At 41.4% G+C, this 25,733-nt stretch overlaps 1 protein-coding gene across 1 annotated transcript; it reads right to left on the reverse strand.

Moving 5' to 3' along the window:
* Positions 1-1,246: 1,246 nt before the first annotated feature.
* LOC309877373 (glycerol-3-phosphate acyltransferase 3-like) lies at positions 1,247-23,920 on the reverse strand. The gene is made up of 12 exons (XM_082758646.1): positions 23,581-23,920; positions 12,310-12,382; positions 10,487-10,757; positions 9,875-9,949; positions 8,975-9,064; positions 7,969-8,062; positions 7,566-7,681; positions 4,503-4,558; positions 4,093-4,178; positions 3,499-3,627; positions 2,242-2,321; positions 1,247-1,777 (listed from the first exon to the last, which is right to left on the reverse strand). Exons 1-12 carry the CDS (start codon positions 23,728-23,730, stop codon positions 1,663-1,665), a joined length of 1,335 nt encoding a protein of 444 aa, XP_082614772.1. The 5' UTR covers positions 23,731-23,920; the 3' UTR covers positions 1,247-1,662.
* Between the last annotated feature and the right edge of the window lie 1,813 nt (positions 23,921-25,733).

Consider the following 25,733-nt stretch of genomic DNA (forward strand, 5'->3'; position numbering starts at 1 on the left):
TGTATCTCCGTTAGGCACCATTCATATAGAAGTATTTCCAGCTGTAATCTCTGACACACTGAAGAAGTAGTTACATGGATAGTTCATTACAGCATTTAGGAGTTTTATGCCAGGAAACTAAGATAAAAACCTTAATAGATAATGGAAGCACAGCTTCCTACAGACAGGAAGGAGCAAACCTCTTTCCTGGTAGGAAAGCCTGACACAATTTTCTTCTGCAGACATTCTGCTAGCACTCTTCCTACCTGGTTGGCTAATACCTTTTTAAACAGGCTGTTTCTCCTGCTGTTTATACACAATATTGAAGCTAGAACCAACTGACCCATAGAGAGTATTCATGTACTTATAGAAACTAAAGCCTGGGATGATACATCAGACCAGACCGCATAAGAGCAGAAGTTCTCTTCTACTTGCTGTATCATGCAGCCATAGGAGAGTTACCACCTCCTTCAGCAGTCCCCAAACATACATACTAGTTTTTAACACCTAAGCCCTAAGCTCTCCATGGCTGGGCAGTACTAAATCTGTGCATGTGTATTTGTGATCCTCTGTCTCTGCTGAGACCTCACGCAATGGGCTGCTGTAATGTAAACCTTATTTACTATCCTTACTGGCTCGTGTCTTAAAGCAGCTTCAGCAAAGTAACACCTATTTGTGTGTGCTTTCTAAGTGACATTCAGATCACAGGAATATATACATCTCTGATTCTTTAAGTATACTCAGTGTTTATTTCTGGATGGTAGGCTTGTGACAGCAATCAGCAGCCTTCACATCAAATGGTAACACAAGCCAGTGGCTGTCCAGCAATAATTACAACAGAGCATAACAGAAGCCATGACATGGGTTTTCTTTAATTTGCACAATGCATGCAAACGGACACAAAAAGGGATATAGCAAAGTCACTAAATATATATTTAAAATTATGATATATTTTCCTAGGTCATTCTCCTTGACTTTCACTAATTTATCCCTTTGTCACACAACCAGGCATCTGGGACATGTTGCTAATTGCTGCTGTTCTGCTGCTGATCAGTGGGACCCTGGAAATCTTCCTGCCTGGTAATGCCTTGTCTTGGGACATTGAGAGTAAGGTCAGCAACTGCCTCTTTCCCTCAGACATCCAACTCTTCACCTCCAACTTGCAATTCTCAAAACGTTTTCTTGAATTTCTCTGTGCCTCCTCATATAAAAGGTGTATCTCTACAGCAACACAGTGCCTGCAGCTCACAGGAAAACAGCTAAAACAGCTCACCCATACAGTCTGGGAAGACAGATATGTTTTATTAAAAGTTAAGAAATTAACAGGTAAGTCTTCAGGGTAACTCAAAGATTTCTTAAAATGGCATTTTAATTAACCTAAGTAATTTTATTACCAATTCTTCTCACTCATCATTGCACAGAATTTCTCAAATATGTCATAAATGTTCCTATTTTTAAATTGACAGCTTTGTTTAAAAAAAAAATAAAATACTATCTCTTCATGGCTTCCCTGCTGCATTATATGCAAAATAACTTATAGGGACAGCAGGAAAGGATGTGGGTTTTAATATTAAAAAAAAAAAAAAAAAAAGAAAGAAAAAAAAAAGCCCATTTTCTTTGTAGTTAAGTCTTGTCAAAAAAAAAAAAAAAAAAAAAAAAAAAAAGAGATAAAATAAATACCATTTAATAAACATTTCCATTTCCCACAGATCCATTTTCTGTTACTATCTGGCAATATTTTTTCTGTTGCTCTTCTTTGAAAGACTCTTTGACCTTTTTTCTTTTCAGTCCTCCATCCCTGAAAGATACAGATAAGAAATTGTCCTGAGTTCACTTCAGAGGCAGAAAAATGTTATAATATTTATATGGCATAGTCACAGCAACTTTTACTCTAAATGCTGGCTTTTGCAATGCAACACAAATGATCAGTACTGCCAAAATCTATCATGCAATATATAAACAACAGCCTTCCTTTAATCCAGGGCATAACGGGCAAAATATTTATTTTCACCAAATTATGCCTGCTGGCTGGATCCACCTGTCAGCTCTGTTTCTCTTTCTATACTAAATCCACTTATTCTAGTAGAGCTGTTAACAGAATAAGGTACTATTATCTTAGTCTGAGTCAGTAAGGGTAATGGACTACAGTCAAAGAAAAAAAAAAAAAAAAGGAAGAAATTTTAAAAGGTTTAAGTTTTAGATTAAAAAACACCTAGATATGTTTTTAACTCCACTTCAAAGGTGTTCAAAGTTTCCTCATACCAAGGAAGTATAGACATTCCTCCTCGAGCAGCGATGACAGCCTTGACTCTGTTGGCGAAGTGAATGGCATCTTCTTCTTCCTAAAAAAGACATCAATGATTTGCTGTGCAACTTTCTCACTTAAGTAGGTGCCTTTTGTCAGAAAGCTGACACTTTTGTTTATGCCACAAGACAAACGGGTGCTGCAGTAATATTCCAGTTGATCCTGAGGAATGCCACCTGGCAAGTTGGCACACTGAGTCTGTCATGTTCAGTGCCAAGAAGAACCAAGTGTGAGGCTCTGTGGTTTCCGTGGCAATCCAAAGTAACACACAGAGCGAGGTCACAGGTCTGGCCAGAGCAGGGGATGTATCTGCACCCAGGACCACAGCATCGGTCTAACCCCAAGAAGCTGCTAACACATTGACAAAATCACCTCAGAGGAGACGGGGTGCCTTCAATAGAGCTGGGGCTGGGTGCATTCAGTGCCAGTGTATTATCATGGTTCTGCAAGGGTCTGTTTGCCTGAACTGCAGAGGACTCTGAAGATGCATTACAGCAGCCTCCCTGCCAGGACGAGGGCAGGGCAAGGGGTGGGGTAGGCAGTAGCAGAATGCACACTGCTGCAGTAAAGGTCTTAGCTGTCAGCTTCAGGTTGGTGCCCAGAGCTGATATACCCCTGTTATATGGCTTGCTCTGCTGTTTCAGGTGTCCCACAGGATCTCATTATGAAAAAAAAAAAACAAAAAAAAACAAACAAACAAACAAACAAACAAAAAAAAAAAACAGGGAACAGAAATGACTGTAAAGAAGAAGCAAGCTAGAGAGAGGGTGCAAATCCTTCTTTTAAAGTTTTGCAAGCTTTGTAGTGTTAGCTGCACAAAGATAAGCTTTTTTTTTGCAGCCATCAGGTATGAATGGTGACTGTAATTCAGTTGTCCAGCTACAAGAACTCTGAGATATCTATTGCACAGATAAATTACTATGCTCTAGGAAGCTTACAGCCTTCACAGATATAAGCTTAATTTACTCCAAGAGCACACCATGAATCCTAGAGAAGGAAATGCAGATTTGTATTAGGATGGCTTTCATTGTGCTAATAGGCCTTGCGCTCTGATTCCCAACCTTGGTTTAATTTTAGGACTACAGTGTCACTGCCTGGCCTTTTTCCATTAGATTGTCAATAATGATTTGCTAACATAATGTGAAAAACAATGCGGATTTCCTCTCAGAAACCTATGATGAACATTTCCAAAACACACACAAAAGCTTAAGTACCTCTTTGACCATTGGTGGCAGGTACCACACATTACAGACAATAGCCCAGCTGGTCATCACATTAAAAGTATAGGTCATCATGGAATACTTTGTGCTATTCCAGAATGCGTCTCCAAAGCGGGGGTCATACTGGAAGACAAGAAGAACAAGCATGTTCTGCCTTCTAACCGGTATGAAGAGATTTAAGGCGTATGCGCAGAAAGAATGTTAGGGGAAGAGGTAGAGTGACTGGGCTAAAGCTATTCTGAAAGCCTTGCAAGCATCAAGAGAATAGTGCAATTACTAGTATCATGCCTTTATCCCTCAAAAGCCAGTAGGCCTAGGACAAAAGGCCAGATAGAACTGCACAAGCAGCACAGCATTTCCAAATGTACTTTTCAGGTTGCTAAAGATGTTCAGCAAACTGTTTTCCATACTGCATTGGACTGCAAGACATTTTGCATCATGAAAAGATTCAGTTGTCTCAGGACTTGCTTAAGTGCCTTATTCCCACAAAACAAAACCCCTTTTAAGGTTTGCACACAAACAGCCTCTCTGACTTGAGAGCCATCTGCAAAAAGTCCTTCCGTGTTTGTGAAATTGCAAATACGTTACCTTGATTGCTACTGGATGGATGGTCCCTCCCACCTCAAAACTTCCCTTCTTAAACATCATAACTGATGTGTTGTTTACGCAGGTGCCTAGCCAGAACGGAAACATAGAGAAGGTATCAACAAATGAATCCTACACTACCTAAAGGAGACCTAAGTTGCTAGAGAGAAAGCACACTTTTGTTCAGCACCATAATCCTGGAGCCCATTCTCTCTTTCATTATGCTACACATAATGACAAATAGACTGCCATAGAACTATTGTAAAATATTTGAATCTGACTTCTCATATCTCATAAGAGCTAATTAATTCTACACACTAAAAATAGACATCTCAGTTATAAAGATTGGATATGACAAACTGCATTCAGTGTAAAGTGAGCAGGGCAAAAAAATCTATGCAGTTGTTTCCTACCTTCTGGAAAAATTAAAATGGGTAATTTGGCCTTATCTTCAATGTGTTCTCTAATTCTGTGGAGACAAAATAAAATTTTAGTGTATACTTCATTTTCATAGAAGACTTGCATTTGAATTTTGTTAAGAATCTAAACATTTGCCATCTTTCCATCATTTATCAGCAGTCCTGGCTCTCAGGGGAGGTCCCAGTCGACAACTGGTGGCTAGCAAATGTGACACTCATCTACAAGAAGGGCCAGAGGGTGGACTCAGGAAACTATAGGCCTGTTAGTTTGACTTGAGTACACAGGAAGCTCATGGAGCAGATTATCTTGAGTGTTATCATGTGGCACTTGCATGGCAACCAGGCGATCAGAGCCAGTCAGCATGGGTTTATGAAAGGCAGGTCCTGCTTGATGAACCTGATCTCCTTCTATCGCAGTGGATGAAGGAAAGGCTGTGGATGTGGTCTACCTTGACTTCAGCAAGGCTTTTGACACCATTTCCCACAGAATTCTTCTGAAGAAACTGGCTGCTCTTGGCTTGGACTGGCACATGCTTCATTGGGTTATGAACTGACTGGGTAGCCAGGCCCAAAGAGTTGTGGTGAATGGAGTCAAATCCAGTCAGAGGCCGGTCACTAGTGGCATCCCCCAGGGCTCAGTACTGGGGCCAGTTCTTTTTAATATCTTTATTGATGATCTGGATGAGGGTATCGAGTGCACCCTCAGTAAGTTTGCAGATGACACCAAGTTAGGTGCGTGTGTTGATCTGCTCGAGGGTAGGAAGGCTCTGCAGGAGGATCTGGATAGGCTGCACCGATGGGATGAGGTCAACTGTATGAGGTTCAACAAGGCCAAGTGCCGGGTCCTGCACCTGGGATGCAATAACCCCAAGCAGAGCTACAGGCTGGGAGATGAGTGGTTGGAGAGCTGCCAGGCAGAGAAGGACCTAGGAGTGATGGTTGATAGTCAGCTGAATATGAGCCAGCAGTGTGCTCAGGTGGCCAAGAAGGCCAACAGCATCCTGGCTTGTATCAGAAACAGTGTGACCAGCAGGGCTAGGGAAGTGATTGTCCCCCTGTACTCAGCTCTGGTGAGGCCGCACCTGAAGTACTGTGTTCATTTCTGGGCCCCTCACTACAGGAAGGACATCGAGGTGATGGATTGTGTCCAGAGAAGGGCAACAAAGCTGGTCTGGAGAACAAGTCTTACGAGGAGCAGCTGAGGGAGCTGGGGTTGTTCAGCCTGGAGGAGTCTCGGGGCAACCTTATCGCTCTCTACAGGTACCTCAAAAGAGGCTGTACTGAGGTGTGGATTGGTCTACTCTCCCACATGCCCAGTGATAGGAAGAGGGGTAATGGGTGAAAGTTGTGCCAGAGGAGGCTTAGGTTGGATGTTAGGAAAAACTTCTTTACCAAAAGTGTTGTTATGCATTGGAATGGGCTGCCCAGGGAAGTGTTTGAGTCACCATCCCTGGAGGTCTTTAAAAGAAAGGTCCTTTAGATGATATGTGATATGTGATATGGTTTAGTGGAGGACTTGTTAGTGTTAGGTGAAAGGTTGGGCTAGGTAATCTTGGAGGTCTCTTCCAACCTAGCTGATTCTGTGATGTCTTACAGGTGAAGCTCTTGTTCAATAACTCTTTGCCAGTCAATGGTCTCAGCAAGGATTTATACTAGTTTCAGGCCTTGATTTTAGCGTTTTTCTCTTGCTAAATACATGTGTAGGTTTTTTATAAAACTGTACCCTCTACTTATGTATCACCATATTGACCCAATTAAAAGGAAGCCCAAGAATGGCTTCTTATGGCACGTTAAAATCTTAGACAGGTTCTAGCAATGAGCACAATCAAACCTTTTTATTCCCCCCCCCCTTTTTTTTTTGACTAAAACACATGGAATATTTTAATGTTTAATTCTTTCCAGGTTCCTAGCATCAGATTTACATATATATAATGTTTCTCCACATCTAGAAAAGAGAAAGGCCACTGTTTTACTGCATTTTCTGCATCACTTAAGAACCACTTTTGTTAAAAAAAATAATTCACTAAGCAGATTAATGATGCAGATTAATCTGCTGGTTTTCAAGATATCTATGTGCATTTCCTATGAATCAAGAGCATACATTTCCTGTCCACTCTATGTTAAAACACATAAACAAAACATCAGCTTCCAAAAAAAAATAATCAGACATCATTCCAGTATAAGGGGACCAACTCCCTTTTAAGGACTAGCTGCCATAGATACTTGCTTCATGTTAGCTGCATTGCACCATATGTCATGATAATTTTGTGTGACTAAGAAGATTCTCTGTGAATACTTAAAAGGCTAACAACTGCTATACTGAGTCTTATCCTTCTCATGGCCTTCAAGTCCAATACACTGTCTCTGCCAGAAATCAGCACTGCAGGCCTTTAGAGAAGTACAGGCAACAAACACACATGAACACTTCTCCAGGATGCTCTTCCAGCTTCTACAAGCTAGGTGGTACCTGGATCTTTTTTTCTTTGCTTAATTCCTTCTTCAAATTTCCATACGTAAGACTGAAGAGGACGGAGGAAGTTGCTAATGGGCTGTCACTGGCTCCCTCAAATAGCCTGTTGATCTCCACAAGCAAACAGGTAAGCCTAAGCTTAAAGTTTCATATTGTTGGCAACTATCCCTTTATCCCATACTCATACCAGACAAAACCAGCTTTCTGATGCTCAGAGCTGATGAAAAAATATATCAGGGCAAGGCATGTTCTGGAAAGATGTGCTGTCAGAACTGCAATTTTGGTCCTGACATCCAGAATCATCACACTTGAAACTGAATGAGCAGGGTCCTGCCTGGGGCAGGAAGACGGATTGTACCAACATGAAAATTCCCAGAGGTTACAGGGCAACCGATTGGAAATTCAGAAGAGGAACGCTACACACTGCACTTTCATTGATGGAGTAGTTTAAAACCTTACACAGACAACAATCTACAGCTGCCTGCCACAAAGAGATGCAAGGTCAGAACACTCTCAGCTCATGATGGGGCCTCAAAATTAATTACTAGACCTGACAGGACAATTAAGCAAACATCTCACTACCTTACTTTTTTCTCACCAGATGACGATCTTTCATTTCTGAACGTTCAAACAAAACATGCTGAGTGGTTTGCATGCAAGATTTCTGAATAAGTCCCAGAAGCCCTCCATGTACCTGGCCAACCTGCAAGCCAAAAAATAAAAGTCACTAGCAAAAACACACAGATATTTTCTTGAAAAAAAATCTAACTAAAGATGAACCAATTTCTGAGCTTGCACACAAATGATACCAATTCTCTTGGTCAGAAGTGTGCACACACCTACCTGTGTCTATTACATCACAGTCCTAAATGGGAGATTTCGAATGCTATAAAATCCCACTCTCTCTGCCAGTAAGCTCATCCTCTTGTCCAACACTGCATCTACGAGCATCTCAACATTACCGGTATTTACAAGCTCTCTTGTTCATACCAATGAATAGCATCCATCACTAGCCAGGATTAGAACATCTACTGGAGATGTGTGGTTAGCTACACAGATGCCTCCTTTCCGTGGTCTGTTTTTCCTGCAACAACAGGGAAAGTCTTATTTCATGTTTATTCTCCAGACTGCAAGCCCCATCAGGTAATCTATCCAAGGAATGTACATCCACAAAAGAGACCCTCAGTGACAATAAAATGTCTTGCACATACCCTACCTGTACATTCATAGCAAGTGGAAGAACAAGATGATTTAAAATACTAATATTACTCTGAGGTGTGTTAAAACCTCTGGCTATCATTACAACAGCTAAGTCATCTTCCCCCATACTTCTGAGAGTCCCTTGGAATTTTACTAGTTTTCATCAAAATCAGTTTCCTTATATCCGAGAATATGCAACATCACTGGAAAAGGCATTTTAAATGCATACATGAACATTCACAGAGGAACATATCGAAGACTTCTTGGACACTAAAACTTTCAAGTCAAAAAAAAAAAAAAAAAAAAAAAGGATGGCTTTGGTTCCTCTCTGAAATACCAACAAAAAATATTTCAGAGGGCTCCATTGCATAAATCTCAACAACTCAGCAAGCATATTAGAAAAAAAATATTACTAAATTACCATCCATAAGTTACTACAGATGAGTGTGAAGACTTAGTCTCCAAACAGATCAGCTAGTAGAATGACTGAACGTTTTACAGTGATGTTTTTCTATGCAATTACATGTTAATAAGAAATAGAGAAAAACACCTATTTCTATAGTGAAGAATAGAGCACTAGTCCACCTTTGTGTACCCTGCCAATACACAACAGAAAGCATAGCAGAGCACACAAACTTCTTCACTGAAATCAAGACAGACAGAGCCTAGATGAGCTACAGAAGCTCTATGATCCAAGTAGCAGTGTAATAATGGAATAAAAATCTTTCTCTGACACTGGAGACATCCAGTACTGTACAAAATGCCTAACAAGCAAGAGCAGAGTTGAACCACTTACCTGTTGTGGAATTGAACAAGACCACTCAGACATCGGATACCTAACGCAGCACACGTCATCTGAACCTGGTTGCTCAGCCAGCACTTAACCCTAGAAGAAAGGAAGCTGTACGTACATTTCTAGTTCTGTGTAGTCACTCATAGAGCATTATAATGCAAACTTTCCAACTTGCTCTCAATTGCCATTATTACAAAGACCACGCTAAGAGGATTTATTACACTAACATCACCACATAGGAGGAGATTACTAGTTATCAGAAGAGTTGTCAGTCCATTCTTCTACTCAGATCTGTTCTAAAAGGACCAGATTCAGAGGAGAAGACATTATGAGATTATAGATGGGGTTTTGTTTTATAGATTTTCTCTGAAAGCTACTGCTATTGATTCATGTATTAACATTAATTAAATATAAAAACCTTTAGCTATTGAATCCCATTTAAGTTGCTTGCACTGACAGGACATAACTTTATCAGAGTCTCTATGCAGAATTGCTCATGGTAGATAATTAACTCGCCCTGTTCTTCAAAAGACGTTTAGATGTAGAGCTTAGGGATATGGTTTAGTGTAGGGCTGTTAGCGTTAGGTCAGAGGTTGGACTCGATGATCTTGAGGTCTCTTCCAACCTAGAAAATTCTGTGATTCTGTGATTCTGTGAAGTAAAACATCCCTTTATTCACTGTTCTAAATGGACTCTCAGCAGTACCTTCCTGGGTTACATTACATGTCTGCTTTCAGGTGCCATTGCTGTACTTCTCACACAGAATGCTCCATGGCTTAACAGTAGACTAAAATCACCCCACAATTGTACATATTAATCTTCCAAATTCAAGTACACTTATGTTCCAATGCCCTAAAATTCAGCTCCTTGGAGAAATGGAAAGAGCCCTCAGCAAACACCTACCTGCCATTTGGAAACTGTCCTACTACTGTGTTTGCAGAGATCAGCAAGAGGATGCTGAAGAAAGCCAAGCAGATGCTACAAAACAAAATAATCATTGATAAGAAGCAAAATGGTAAATGTAATCTTAACCTTCTAACTCTGTGATTCCTTTATAGGATGTTTCTCTCCACCATACATAGCAACAAATTAGCAATAGAAAGCAGTTAAGGCCAATGGGATATGAGCATGGCTTTTCATTCAGTTACTCCTCCACTGAGTACAAGATCTTGTACTGCCCAGTGCCAACCTTCCAAAAAGAACTAAGCCTTGATCTCAAGCCATCTGGTGGTAAAGAACCCATCACAGGAGTTCAGCGTACAATCTTCCTCTCTTATTCAGACAGGTAAAGTCAATGAATATAGACATTTGCATGCTAATAAAAAATACAGAACATAAGAAACATACATCTTCAGCACTTTTTTTGTTTTCCTCTGGGAGGTTTTGATGGCATCCTGGAAAAAAAAGTCTTGCTACATTCTCATTTCTGCACTAGTCAATAGTACATAATGTTACAACATCCATAAAAAGTGGCATTTAAAAAAAAAAAATCCCAGGAAATTACATCTGGCTCACCGAAAAGGCATCAGGAGACAGTACCGAATCAGGATCCCAATGATCCACACAACAGTCAGTTGCCAGCTGACACAGTGAAAGTTGGCATTGGTTCTGCTGAGGAGATTCCAGGACAGCAGCTCCTCTGAGGAGAAGCGCCGTGTGACTTCATCTTCTGCCACTGCCTCACATGCCTTCTTGGCAAAGTACATAACGTCCCCAAGGTGGAAGTATTCCCTGTGGTGGCCAGCCATCTCCTTTTCCATGGATGTTTCCTCTCTCTGGATGATCCCTTCGTAGCAAGAAACAAAGAAAGAAAAACAACAAGGCAACTACATGAGGAAATGAGTGTTCCTTCCCCTTAGTAAAAAAAACTGAAATGATCGTGATTTTTAGACCTGACTCTCCTACCACTCTAAGCATTGTAATTGCATTGGTAGGCTTTGCTTATGTACTGGCATTTAATTCTACAAGTTACTTCTCTAATCCTATGCCATATCATACTAAACCACTAAGATGTTGAAGAAAGGAGACAAGTGTTCAGAGTGAGCTGCAAATAAAAGCCTGAGCACAACATCTACTTCACTGTCATTTATCAAACAACTGAAGTACACACAGTTCAAAATGTCAATAGATTTGTTGAATGAATGTCAACTGCCAAGATTACAGATCCCTCCTCTTGTCTTGACCCAAAGCCAGACAGTGTTAAAATTGTTATTTTTCTTGCTGATGGCACATAGTTTCACTTTTTCCATACTATCTTCCCAGCTGTAATAAACATCTTCCTCTGTTTTTTTTTCTCAGAGACATCTCCTCCCCATCCCCTCTCCTTTAAGGGTTGTCTCAGTACCAAGAAACATGAAAGCATCTAGATTTTTTACAGAGTTATACACAGAGTGACATGAAAACACTGCAGAAGAAGAAGGAAAAAATCATGTTTCATATCTGTAAAATTAACACCTCAAAGGACAGCCACACAGCAAAGTCTCAGTGATGATTGCTGAGGTCAGAGATCAGATTCCTACCTGCCTGGTTAAAATTACTAGAATTGCATTGTTTCATGTCAGCTAATACTTGGTACTTTTTTTTTTCTTTGGTTGGTTTCAGCTTTTGATTTTAAACGGGGAGCATTAAATATGCATTATTGAAAATTAATTTAAAGTGCCTTAATCAGCATGCTATTAATAGATCAGAATCTCAAAACTTCATCTAGTTACTCTTCAGTCAAACCTCCAATGCACAGGAAATCATCAGTCCTGAAAGTCACTAGTTCAGAAACCAAATAGTCTGTGTGACTAAAGAAGAAATAAAAGGAGGGAAGAGAAAAAAAAATTACTGTCTCAAATTCTATCCCTGTGCCTAAAGAAGAGTGCAAACTGTCTGTGATCCATGAGATGGTGTAGCTGCTTTACTTGAGACTTGATCTTTTGCATGCTGGGAAGTACAAGAAGCAAGAGAAAACCCATAAAGAGCAACATCACGTGCAAAAAATTCTCACTCCTGATCTTGTGCAGACTGAACTGACGGCGTCAGAAAGTACAAAATACACATGGGCCAGCTTCCCAAAAGCTTATCAGCAATACCTTTCTCTACTTACACTGGTCTCTTGAATGCCTTTTATTCAGAAGGCTCAATCATTCATAGCTATCTTGCCTATAATGTACTTAAGGTCTCTTTTGTTGGTTTACAAAATCAGCAATTACTTGCTCATTGAACTCTTTATCAACTTTTTTTTTTCTTAATACCAGATGCAATTTATATACCTGCTCACTTTTTCCTGGGTAAGATATTAAAGCATCTGCCCTTATACAAGATGAATAGTGCTGTGTCACCTTCATTCTTACCATTGGAGATTAAATTTTCAAGTGCCAGCGCCTTCTGCATTTTTACTCCCTTCTCAATCTGCAGGGTGGCCCACTGTTCCCAAAACAAGAAAAGTAGATGTTGATGGTTTTCATTTTTGTCATTTCCAGGTAGCCTGTAATGTCCCTATGTGAATTGTCTAAGCTTCCTTTATTGAAGCTAGGTCTCATGTATTTCAAAATTCAGCCCGAAGGCTGTCTTGAACACCTCCTTTTTCATTTGTTACACTGATTACCTGTAGCCATTGTCGTGAAAGATCATTTGGTTCAAACTCATTTTCAAGAGACTGACAATTTTATTTTTTCTTCAACCAAATTACTGAGCTATCTACGGGACTCTGTGAAGTCAACAAGTCCCAAACTCTCTCTTCCCTAGTCAGCTTCAGGCAATACAGCGATGCACAATAATATCACTGACATTAGAGACATTCTGGAATAAAAGACCTGAAAAAGGATTTTAAAGAATAAAAGACATTATCTTATCCTGAGGACATCTGTGCCATTTGTGTTAACAGAAGGCAGTAGATGGATCATTTCTTATCCACAGCACTTCTGAAGCATTAGTTCTGGTAATCAGCTTTTACCCTTCTCTCACTTTACCTTTTTGAGAAAAAACAAATTTCTCCTCCCTGTGCAGACTGGCACTAAACTCAATTAGCAAGATCAAATATACCAATATGCCTACTTCTTAAAGCTTTACATTGGCACATAATGATTTCATAATACTTATATAGACATACAAATAGTAGCTCTCATCAGTACTAGATCCTCCTCTATTTAACTCAATATATTTGACCAAACAAAGAACTTAAGGTTCTCGTGTGTAGGCTGTGATCATCTTTAAGGCATCAATGATCCACTCAGCACATGTCCTCACCTGGTATGAATTCTTCCATCAGCAGGAGTCCAGCCTTCTACTTTGCGGTAGGCTCTTGCTGAACAGTTTATTTCCCATCTTACTTGCATGCATAACCATTTACCTCACCACACAGCTTGATCACAAAATTTTTATCACCTGGCACACCACTAACTTGCACGTGCCTTTAACTTCAACTACCTTCTTGCTACCCTCAAGTTTTGCATGGTCCCTATCAGCTCCTTCTGTAGCTATCAAAGTTAAACAAAATAATAATAATAATAAAAAAGGATAGTTTATGATGGTGTAAACAGGATGTTGTAGTTCCTTCAGTTGACATTTGTTACTGGCCATCTTAAAAACAAACAGACAAACCAAAAAAAAAAAAACAAAGCAAGGAAGCCAAATAGGCACAGTGGTGTGATATTTGCAACTCCATAAAATCCATCTGATATAACACTACAGAAGATAAAATAAATTAAAATAAATTAAAATAAATAAAATAAAATAATTTATTTTAATTTAAAATAAAATAAAATAAAGACATTTGGCTTATCTATACTGGAACATTTTATTAAAACACAGCATAAATTTAAAACACAGCAGCTGTTCCAGAAAGCAGAAAACCAGTTTATCCCTGGGAAAGCTGAACTGGTACATTAACTGTCTCAACCTGTCACAATGCATGGTGAGTCACTCAGGAGTGGGGACCTGGGGGGGTGTCAAAAAAGCCTGTAGCCCACATACTGAGACATGAAAGAAGATTTGAAAGAAGATAGTGCACAGCAACAAGAAAGTTGTGATAAAAGTGAAGGTAGGCATGTGGCAAACTTAAGCCATTCATTAAATTCAAACTGGTACTGTTTAATATCTTTATCAGTGACGTAGATAGTGAGATTGAGTGCACCCTCAGCAAGTTTGCAGATGACACCCAGCTGAGTGGTTCAGTTTATACCCCAGAAGGAAGGGATGCCATCCAAAGGGACCTGGGCAAGCAAGAAAAGTGGGCCCGCATGAACCTAATGAGGTTCAACAAGTCCAAGTACAAGCACTTGGGTTGGGGTAATCCCAGACATGAGTACAGACTGGGAGAAGAACTCACGGAGAGCAGCCCTGCAGAGAAGGACTTGGGGATTCTGGTGGACAAAAAGGTGGACATGAGGCAGCAGTGCACACTTGCAGCCCAGAAGGCCAGCTGCATCCTGGGCTGCATCTGCCCCTCTGAGGCCTCACCTGGAGTACTGCGTCCAGATCTGGGGCCCCCAGCACAGGAAGGATGTGGGGCTGATACAGCGGGTCCAGAGGAGGGCTGCAAAGATGATTAAGGGGCTGGAGCACCTCTCCTGTGAAGAAAGGCTGAGAGAGCTGGGGGTGGTCAGCCTAAAGAAGAGAAGGCTTTGGAGAGACCTCATTGCAGCTTTTCAATACTTAAAGGGGGCTTACAAAAAAGATGAAGAACAACTTTTGTTAAGGGAGAATGGTTTTAAACTAAAAAAGGGGAGATTTAGATTAGAGGTTAGGAGGAAATTCTTCACTGTAAAGGTGTGAGACACTGGCACAGCCTTCCCAGAGAAGCTGTGGATGCTCCATCCCTGGAGGTGTTCAAGACCAGGTGGACATGGCCCTAGACAACCTACTCTAGTGGGTGGCACATCCCTGCCCACGACAGGAGGCTGGAACTGGGTGGTCTTTAAGGTCCTTCCAACCCAAGCCATTCTGTGATACGATTCTATGATACTCTGTTGCTGGTCCTCACCCCCTACCTGATATCCTGAAGGATAGCTCTAAGGCACGAGAGACAAAATAAAAATAAGTCACCTAAGCTTTGCAAATAAAGCCCCTTGCCTCACTTTCTGTCTTTTGTTTTCCTCAGCTTGCCCACAATGCTCCTACATGAACAGGCACCTGTCAGTTGGTAAGCATTTCCAGAAATCAGCTTGCTCATACTGTCTTAAGGGATTCTGAATACCTCAGGGCATCTGCCTTTTGATTCCCAAGTAGAAGAGGGGTGATAATCACTGACCAAAGTGACTCACAAAATCATATTAACAAAGTCAAACGAACAAGATAAGTAAAAAATGAACAAAAATTGGAAACATTGACTAGAAAAGTAAAAAATCCTACTACTATTACCTAGTACCTCACAGCAGAGACAGTGGGATAAAAGTGGCACTCTGAAATTAAGCAGGCAACTAAGGCCACAGAGGGAGAGGACAAGGTAGACAAGGAAGAGCTTTCCAGTAGAGGAATGCTTGGAAAGCAGCTGTCTGAGATAACATACAACAGGTCTACAAAACCTAGATCAGTGCAGAGCTGGCGCTTAAGATGCAGTAATACATTTTTCCTCTACTACAAGAATGGAGGAGTATCATATGAAAGTACAGGGCAGGGGATATGAAAAGCAACAATGTAGTACATTTCCACAAAACACACAGCAAAGCAGTGGAGTTCATTGCCCAGAACATATTGCCAGAGATCTACTGAAAATGGTTCAAGGAGCAGTAAGTAAGGGTTCAATTTACAGTAAGACACGGACTAAAACCATCATCACAGAATCACAGAATCACAGAATTTCTAGGTTGGAAGAGACCTCAAGATCATCGAGTCCAACCTCTGACCTAACACTAACAGTCCCCACTAAACCATATCCCTAAGCTCTACATCTAAACGTCTTTTAAAGACTTCCAAGGATGGTGACTCCACCACTTCCCTGGGCAGCCTGTTCCAGTGTCTAACAACCCTTTCGGTAAAGAAGTTCTTCCTAACATCCAACCTAAAACTCCCCTGGCGCAACTTTAGCCCATTCCCCCTCGTCCTGTCACCAGGCACGTGGGAGAACAGACCAACCCCCACCTCACTACAGCCTCCTTTAAGGTATCTGTAAAGAGCAATAAGGTCGCCCCGGAGCCTCCTCTTCTCCAGGCTGAACAAGCCCAGCTCCCTCAGCTGCTCCTCGTAGGACTTGTTCTCCAGACCCCTCACCAGCTTCGTTGCCCTTCTCTGGACCCGCTCAAGCACCTCGATGTCCTTCTTGTAGCGAGGGGCCCAAAACTGAACACAGTACTTCAGGTGCGGCCTCACCAGAGCCAAGTACAGGGGGACGATCACCTCCCTAGCCCTGCTGGTCACACTGTTTCTGATACAAGCCAGGATGCTGTTGGCCTTCTTGGCCACCTGAGCACACTGCTGGCTCATATTCAGCCGACTATCAACCATCACTCCTAGGTCCTTCTCTGCCTGGCAGCTCTCCAACCACTCATCTCCCAGCCTGTAGCTCTGCTTGGGGTTATTGCATCCCAGGTGGAGGACCCGGCACTTGGCCTTGTTGAACTTCATGCAGTTGACCTCAGCCCATCGGTGCAGCCTATCCAGATCCTCCTGCAGAGCTTTCCTACCCTCGAGCAGATCGACACATGCGCATAGCTTGGAGTCATCTGCAAACTTACTGAGGGTGCACTCGATGCCCTTGTCCAGATCCTTGATGAAGATATTAAAGAGGACCGGCCCCAGCACCGAACCCTGGGGAACGCCACTAGTGACTGGCCTCCAACTGGACTTGACTCCATTCACCACAACTCTTTGGGCCCGGCTATCCAGCCAGTTTCTAAGCCAACGAAGCATGTGCCAGTCCAAGCCAAGAGCAGCCAGTTTCTTGAGGAGAATGCTGTGGGAGATGGTGTCAAAAGCCTTGCTGAAGTCAAGGTAGACCGCATCCACAGCCTTTCCCTTGTCCACCCAGCGAGTCACTTTGTCATAGAAGAAGATCAGGTTCGTCAAGCAGGACCTGCCTTTCATAAACCCATGCTGACTGGGCCTGATCGCCTGCTTGCCCTGCAAGTGCCGCATGATGACTCTCAAGAGGATCTGCTCCATGAGCTTCCCTGGTACTGAGGTCAAACTGACAGGCCTGTAGTTTCCCGGGTCTGCCCTCCGGCCCTTCTTGTAGATGGGCGTCACATTTGCTAGCCGCCAGTCAACTGGGACCTCCCCCGATAGCCAGGACTGCTGATAAATGATGGACAGTGGCTTGGCCAGCTCCTCTGTCAGTTCTCTCAGTAGCCTTGGGTGGATCCCATCCGGCCCCATCGATTTGTGCACATCCAAGTGCCATACCAGGTCACCAACCAGTTCTTCATGGATAGTGAGGGCCACATCCTGCTCCCCATCTCCTTCCACCAGCTCAGGGTACTGGGTATCCAGAGAACAACCGGTATTGCCGCTAAAGACTGAGGCAAAGAAGGCATTGAGCACCTCTGCCTTTTCCTCATCTCTTGTAACTAAGTTTCCCCCCGCATCCAGTAAAGGATGGAGATTCTCCTTAGTCCTCCTTTTTGTGTTGATGTATTTATAAAAACATTTTTTGTTATCTTTAACGGCAGTAGCCAGATTGAGCTCCAGATGAGCTTTGGCCTTCCTAATTTTGTCCCTGCACAGCCTCGCTACATCCTTAAAGTCCTCCCTAGTGGCCTACCCACTTTTCCAAAGATTATAAACCCTCTTTTTTCTCCTAAGCTCAAGCCATAATTCTCTGTTGAGCCAGGCTGGTCTTCTTCCCCGCTGGCTCGTCTTTGGGCACGTGGGGACAGACTGCTCCTGTGCCATTAAGATTTCCCTCTTGAAGAGCGCCCAGCCTTCCTGGACCCCTCTGCCCTTCAGAACCGCCTCCCAAGGGACTCCACCAACTAGTGTCCTGAGCAGCTCAAAGTCAGCCCTCCGAAAGTCCAATACAGCGGTTTTACTGGTCCCCTTCCTGGCCTCACCAAGAATAGTGAACTCCACCATTTCATGGTCACTCTGCTCAAGACAGCTCCCGACAATCACATCCTCCATCAGTCCTTCTCTGTTTGTGAAGAGAAGGTCTAGCGGGGCACCACCCCTGGTAGGTTCACTAACCAGCTGCGTCAAGAAGCTATCTTCCACGCTCTCCAGAAACCTCCTAGACTGCTTTCTCAGGGCTGTGTTGTGCTTCCAGGATATGTCAGGGAAGTTGAAGTCCCCCACGAGTACAAGAGCTGATGATTTCGCAACTTCTGTCAGCTGCCTGTAGAATTCCTCATCCGTCTCCTCATCCTGGTTCGGCGGTCTATAGCAGACCCCGACCAGGACACTAGCCTTGTTGTCCCTGCTGATCCTAACCCAAAGGGACTCGACCTTGTCATTCCCAACCTCGAGTTCTACAGCATCGAAAGACTCTCTAATATAGAGAGCCACACCGCCACCCCTTCTGTGCTGCCTGTCCCTTCTGAAGAGCTTATAGCCAGGCATTGCAGCACTCCAGTCATGAGACTGGTCCCACCACGTCTCCGTGATGGCAACCAAGTTGTAGCCTGGGTGCTGCACGATGGCTTCCAGCTCCTCCTGTTTGTTACCCATGCTGCGTGCATTGGTGTAGATGCACTTCAGCTGGGCCATTACCTTATCCTCCAGCCTTGCCATTGTTCCCCCTGGCACAGCCCCAACAATCCTTGCTTTAGCCCCATCCCCCTTCTTACCTAGTTTAAAGCCCTTCTTACCTAGTTTAAAGGGACATAAATCATGGGACATAAAACACAGTTAGTCACCTCTACTAACTCATGAATCAGAACAAGAGGCTGAAGCAACGAGCAGTAGGGAGAGTGATCCTGGCAATACAGCTGTACACTCACCCAGCTCTTAGGCTTTTCATCAAGCACAGGAGCTGTCTCCTGCCAAAGCAAGGCTAGATCAAACTTAGATCAAAAATTCTAGATCAAACTTTGGACTGATTCAGCAGCGTAGTTCCCATATTATTCTGCATTTTGTGACATCTGTATGCTTCACTTGTTTTTGAATATGAAATAAAGCTTTTTGATTGCCCTTGTTTTGTACAGTATTGAGACAGAACTGTCTGGCTGGTCTTTGTTGCAAAACTGTAATGAAAGGCTGTTTCAAATACCTTACAAAACCATGGGTGTTGCAACTAACACAGAACTTAAGAGCTGAATGGAGCAACCTCATTCCTAAGTTTGCTGACTGAAAGACAACCCAGGAAGCAGGCTTTCTTTCCTCCCACTTCTCAGCTGATGAGGACCCAAGAAGCCCAAACATCCTTGCAGGTCATCCCAGCTGGAATTCTGAAGACTCCAACAGTCCGTGGGAGGCTCTGTCATTACCTTCTGAACAAAATGTGCATGAATAATAGTACATTATATTAATTACTCCCTTCATGGTACATAACATTGTAAGTTACACAATATGGAATGATAATTTTTAAAGTTTTCATTTCTTCTTCTTCTTTTTTTTTTTTTTTTTTTTCTCTCTTTTTCTTTTTAAGTACAGCTTGGTGTGTTGTTCTGTACTCACTTTTTCTGTATTGCGTAATAATTCATTTCTGCCTCTTTTTCTTTCCATTCCCTTGTTTTACTACCTCTTCTCCTGTGTCCTCTCAAAACCTTTTTCTAATCACTCACCACACTGGGTCTTTCAGTTCTCTTCTTAGCTGTGTTCTCATGGGTAACAAAGGCACAGTGTTTAACTTGGGGTGATTACTCCACATTCTGATATAATTCCCAAGAGAAAGTCAGTGAGTTTCCAGTGCCAGATAAAATCACCAGCTGTGATCAAGCACTTGAGATTTTTTCATCTAGCTTCCCAGTCTAGCCTCTCTTCACTGTACATGTGTTCATGTTCTAGCTGAGAACAAGAACCCAGATGATTGCTGTGCACTACATGGCAGGGCTGATGAAGATGTGCAGACAGGGACTCTCCACATTCAGGTGTGGAAAAGCACTCACGACTCTTCTGGCTGCCCTTCAAAAGGCCAATGAAATAGGTTGAGAAAAGGCTCAGGCATTTGTCTGGAGTAAAAACAAAACTATCATTTCTTTGTTATGTGATGCAGTGGCTAGCCTGGGATAACCATGAATTTGAAAGCACAGAAGGGAGGTTCTTCCATTAACCTAAGGGTTGGCAATATCTGCTTGTGCTCCAGTTGGAGTTTACGCTGTATTAGCAGCCTCAAAGCATGGGTGAGCCCAATACTCAAGTAATACTCCGCGTAGCTGCTCAAAGAAGTATCCACCATATGAGCCAGCTAACGCCTTTCCTACAAATGACTGCTTCTCAAAGAACTGCAATTCTCCTGTTTCACACAGAACCTCAGGTCTCAAAAACACTCCAGAAGATCCTAGGGAAATGGAGCTACAGCTGTCTAACATGCTATTGCACTCTCCACACGACTGAGATCTCAGTGTGTTTATTTCATTCTAGCAAATAGATTTTTTGCAGCTGCAGCAGTAAAGAACCTGAACTACATTCTCAGCATAGCTTTGCTGCAATCATCATTACAGACAAGTAAATATAAAGTTTGGAAAAAATGTGTTATTTCACAAAGAAAAGCTTATGTGCCTATGGTAGAGAATGACCCTATTGGAAAGGATAACACTAACCATTTCAAATCCATTTTTAATGTTTTCAGAAATATCTTAAAGACAAATGAATGGTAATAGCAGCAATTATGGGCTACCAGTTAAACAACTGAAATATTACTGTTCTGGAGTTCTTTTTCTATTATGCTATCAATATGCTCGGGAAAACAGAAAGAAAATAAAATCAGGTCTTATTTTGGAAAAAGGTTTGTTTTGTTTCAAAGAAACAAATATCTAGATTTCTTGCTGGAGAAGAAGCAAAGGGTAAAAATTCAAGTCTCTCCAGACAGAATACAGAGCAAAGATACAAAATACATAGATTCTAGCATGCTCTTCTGTTTCAGTCATTGTTTTCATTTCTAAAGCACTTCAGTGAAGTTGGAAAAGGAAAAAGAGGTACCTCATCATATGTCAACATTACTCATAGCTTACAAACAGATCTGCAAACTTGAGCTCTCAGAAAATTCACTAAGGGCTACAGATACCTTGTCTTTGAAAATGCAGCTTTGGAAGAAATATTATTTGATATTCAAATCCTCGGTTTCCTTGTCTGCTCTTCTACTTTTCTCAAACTGCCAAAACCTGGAGGAAAACAAATCATGTTTTCCTTCTGTCTCCCAGCTTGTGTACTTATTTATATCTATACAAAGCAAATACAGTGTTCTCAGATGAGAAGTTTTCCATTCACTTCACTACGCTATATAACAGACTGAATCAAATGCATGACAGTGGAGAATCCAGTCACAGTGTCCAAGTTCGGATTCCTTGGTAAACTACTAATCAGTTGTTAGGTACTCCCTAGAGCCCTGATATTCCTGGGATACAGTCATTACTGTGCTGATACATTCCTAGGTGCCTGGGCTAAGGACTTTTGGAGCAGCTATTCAGCAAGGCATCATGTTTCACCACTAGGGCTAGCAACAATTCCTGAGGATAGTTTTTGTGCATCACTTTCTGAGTAAGATCTCAGGCAAGCAGTTAATGCCATTGCTAGACACAGGACTTTCACAAGACTATCAGTCAAGCTCTCTGGAAGGAGCCCCAGGACTTCCAGAAGAGGCCCAGCACCTACACGCATAGGCTTGAACCCAGCACATCCCAGAGCAGCGTGAGCCGCAGTACGAGCAGAAGGAACCTAACCTTCCCTCTGTTCTCTCCCCTACTTCCCACCAAGATATATCTCAGCTACTCTGGTAGCATGAGAAGCTCTTTGCACAATTCCTCAGCAAAAAACAGCTGAAATGAATCAGAATATAAAAGCACAAGAAATTTCCCTTCTTTGCCTTCAGGACAGCAGGGAAACAACTCTCAAGCAAAGAACAAAACCAAAAAATGCCTACAAGGAACCAGCCTGAACCGCAGCACACTGAGTTGTACTCTGCCTGTTATCAGCTGTTGCAGAATTGGGAACTATACATAAGAGGATGTATTTGACTACAGAGTGATTAATTACTTTTTTTTTTTCTCTCTTTCTCTCTCTTTGATAAATCAATCCTCAGCGTTGTTTAAGCAAGACTATCATGCTTGCAACCTGTTAGAAAAACTACGGATTATGACAAAAAGCATTTAATGCCCTTTCCAAAGAGAAGTGTCTTCCTACAATGAATGCCTGCCATGATGTGGCAAATTTCCTTTGTAAGTGGTAAAAGCACGGGGTAGGGGAAGGAAACAAAGCAAACAAACAAAAAAAAACAACACAAATTATTTCAGTATCTGCCAACTGCAGCAGCAGAGCTGTCCAATGAGCTCCTCAGGTTTGTGCCTGATGAATTCAATTCTACATACAAGTGACACAAGCCTTTTTTTCAGGGTACTAATAAGAGTTAAAATCAGCATAGCAATGGCTGATAAAAAAAAAAAAAAAAAGCACATGAAAGCCTATATTACATACACCCCCTGCAGCCAGCCATTTCCCATTGATATCAACATCTGAATCAAGTATCAACATCTAAAGTTCACAATCATGTCTGCTATGCTAAATTCAAACAGCTGAAGCCAGCTCCTGCCATAGAGCTCTTAATCAGTACTAAAAAAGAGACAAAGCTATTTTAATAAGACAGAAAAAAAAAATGGCAAGATAAGATGTATGTAATATTAATCATATCACATTGCCATGAACACATTCTGCTGCACAAATGCTCCAGCAGTCTAATAGCAATAATTTTTCTGCCATATGTAGAAGTATACTCACAAAAAACAGTTTTCTATCAGAAAAGACAAAGGTTATATATTGGAAAGCTGAAATGCTTTAGTGTTTAAAAAGATAAATTGACAGCACCTACTTTTTGGCCACTGATGGGCATAAAAAGTCAGACTTGAAAAATGACATGCAATCCTGGCTTATCAACATGCCCCGAAAACTTTCACTGTTATCAGCAGAATTAGGATCTTAGCCATGACCTGTTCATCTCTAGAAAAATTGCACTTTCAGAAGGTGGCTTGTGTTCCTCAAGTCTTGTACAGCAGAATTCGTGACTGCTCCATCACACGAATTTATAAATGGAAGAAAAACAAGCACAGTCTGTATTCTTACCTAGAAGAATACTTATTCATGGTATATAACTGTAACTACCAAAACAAAACCATTAAGCTTACATCTACAATACATTTTTGTGTTACTTAAAAACTCTTGTAAACTAAAGCGTCATTTTATTGATACTTTACTTTCCTGAAGTATAGCATGAGGTATTCTAACCAGACTGAATTAGAAGCAATATAACATGGAATCTCTAACATAAGAAAACCTCAAACTGATTCCGGACTATAACACAGCATTTAACTAGATATCATTAAAGACAACATTTGTGTAACTTAAGAGCAGGAAAACAAACAAACAAACAAAAAAAAAAAAACGCAAAAACAAAAACAAACACTTAAGTAAACATCTCAAAGTAAATGGAAACCTCCTTCACGAGTTTTATGGCATCTGAATCAAATAAACAGATTTTTTTTATTATTATTAAATATATCCTGTAGTAAAGATGTAACTTTTTAACACAATTCTCAACTTACCTCTAATGTTTTTATTAAAATTTTCACATAGATGTGAGAAATCCCCAATGACACTCTAAACATGGAAGGCAACAGAACTAACACCACAAACAAAAACAGCCAAACTAACAAAATTTTGCCCTCTGTGAGGGCCTGTCTGTTTTCTTCCATGCTTGCTCCTTCAAAATGCCAACCTGCTGGCTTTCTGAGAATATTTGTTCATCTGCAGTGGAGAATCCAGTGAGCTTCAAAAGTCAGAGGCAAATAAAAATTACACATTCTAAAAGCCAAAGCTATCCCTAGGAGAGAGCAGCTGCCCTCTAAACCTGCCACCAGAGATGCTCTCAATGATAGCATAATTTTTAGCTTTTATTCTCCCTAACTCCACCCACTGCCATATAATTGATAAGCATTTACTCATCAGATGTAATATAGGGTAGAAGAAAGATAAAACAACCAAGTAATAATATATGTCAGGTAATAAGGTGCTGCCAATATGGAAACTTGACAATGCGTCAACTAGTTTCTACAAGACGTCCTGCCAATAAATTACAGAACAATTCCAAATAGGCGTGGTTTTCAAGCCTTGTCATATGTTCTATTCTAAAAAGTAATGTACATGGAGCATTTCCGCAAATTAAGTTTGATCAAATTATTAGCTTCTTTGGGCAAACTTTCTTCTTCACAATGGAACGACTGTCTTGTTTCACTATCTCACCACAAAAACCAAACTGAAGCTTTATTGGGTTTGTCAACTACTCTTGTTGTCAACTACTCTTGTTTATTTTTTTTGTTTGTTTGTTTGTTTTGTTTTGGTTTGGTTTGGTTTGGTTTGGTTTGGTTTGGTTTTTTTTGTGTGTGTGTGTGTGTGTGTGTGTGGTTTTTTTTTTTTTTGCAATACCTCTGAGATGTAAATGTAAATTGCAGCAGGCAGGAATCAACAATGGAAGGGAATAAAACCTGCTCCCTCTGTTGCTCTACAAGAAATTAGCCAAATTATATCCAAATTATATTACAGGGTTACAAAATGTACTGTGGTGAAGTAACAAGTCACCTATCTTTGCATCTATCCAAATGCACAATTTAAATATGCTAGATAAGCAGGTTTCTCCTTCTATCCTCTGAGATGCCAATAATTTAATTCAGTATTTTGAGAAAGACCCAGTTCAGGCCCTTATCCTGACCCCTCTCCTCTCCTTTTACATGCATCAGAGAAGAAACTAAAAAGTTAATAGCTGTATCCCTAGAACCTAGGAGGAGCCCATCAGCTGCTCATTTACAACCTGATCGCAGAATAAACAAACAAAATTGTGGAATGAACACTCTGGGCATAACTTCCAAAGCAGTTATATGCTGGTCTACGCAAGACCATTCCTTTGCATGCAGTTACATTTTCATGTTTGTCTGGAGCAGGCACTGTCTGTTCAAAATGCCTTCATCCACGGGTACCACAATCTGGTTTGTGTGGTGAAGCAGCCTCACTGCATGCAAGCAGGGTTCTTCAGGAATGAAAGCAGACCCAAAGACACACTCTAGAAAATGAGCACAATATGCTCCAGTCATTAAGACAAGAGTCAGAGTGCACTGCATACCACTAACTCCTTCTGTTCACACCTTGCACTCAGGGACACACAAGCAGTCTCCTCACATTTTACAAGCTCATGATACCATGATATCCTTCTTGTGCCATACCATGGGGTGAAGTACCTTTTGTATCTTCAGATTTGCTGCTGAATGTCAGTCTTCTGATCTTCATAATTCCACTGCACCTTCTTCCGCAATCTAACTTTCCTTTTGCCTCTTAATTTTCTACCTGCCTTTGCTAACCTATTTCTGAGCCTTTGTGTCTTCTATAAGAAATTGCTGTTTGATTTTTTTAATGTTTTCTACCTTCCCATGGCTTTCTCTCAATGTTTACCTCAAACCCTTTTCTCTGCCATCAGGCTGGTGCTGCCACATGAACCATTACCCACTGTTCCTCACCCCTCTCACCAAAAGGTATAGGCTCATCTGGGCTTCTTGAGGAACAATATTTCTTTGTTAAATATAAAAAGCTTTGGTCGCTTGTTCCTCTTTAGCTACCATTCTTTACATTCTCATTTATGGCCTCTTCCCACAGCAGCTTGTCATGCGTTCCTTAAGGCAGCACAGGGTAGAGGGTGGCGGATAAAGGG

The sequence above is a fragment of the Aythya marila genome, assembly GCF_965140915.1.
Source record: "Aythya marila genome assembly, chromosome: 4".
Classification (NCBI taxonomy): Eukaryota; Metazoa; Chordata; class Aves; order Anseriformes; family Anatidae; genus Aythya; species Aythya marila.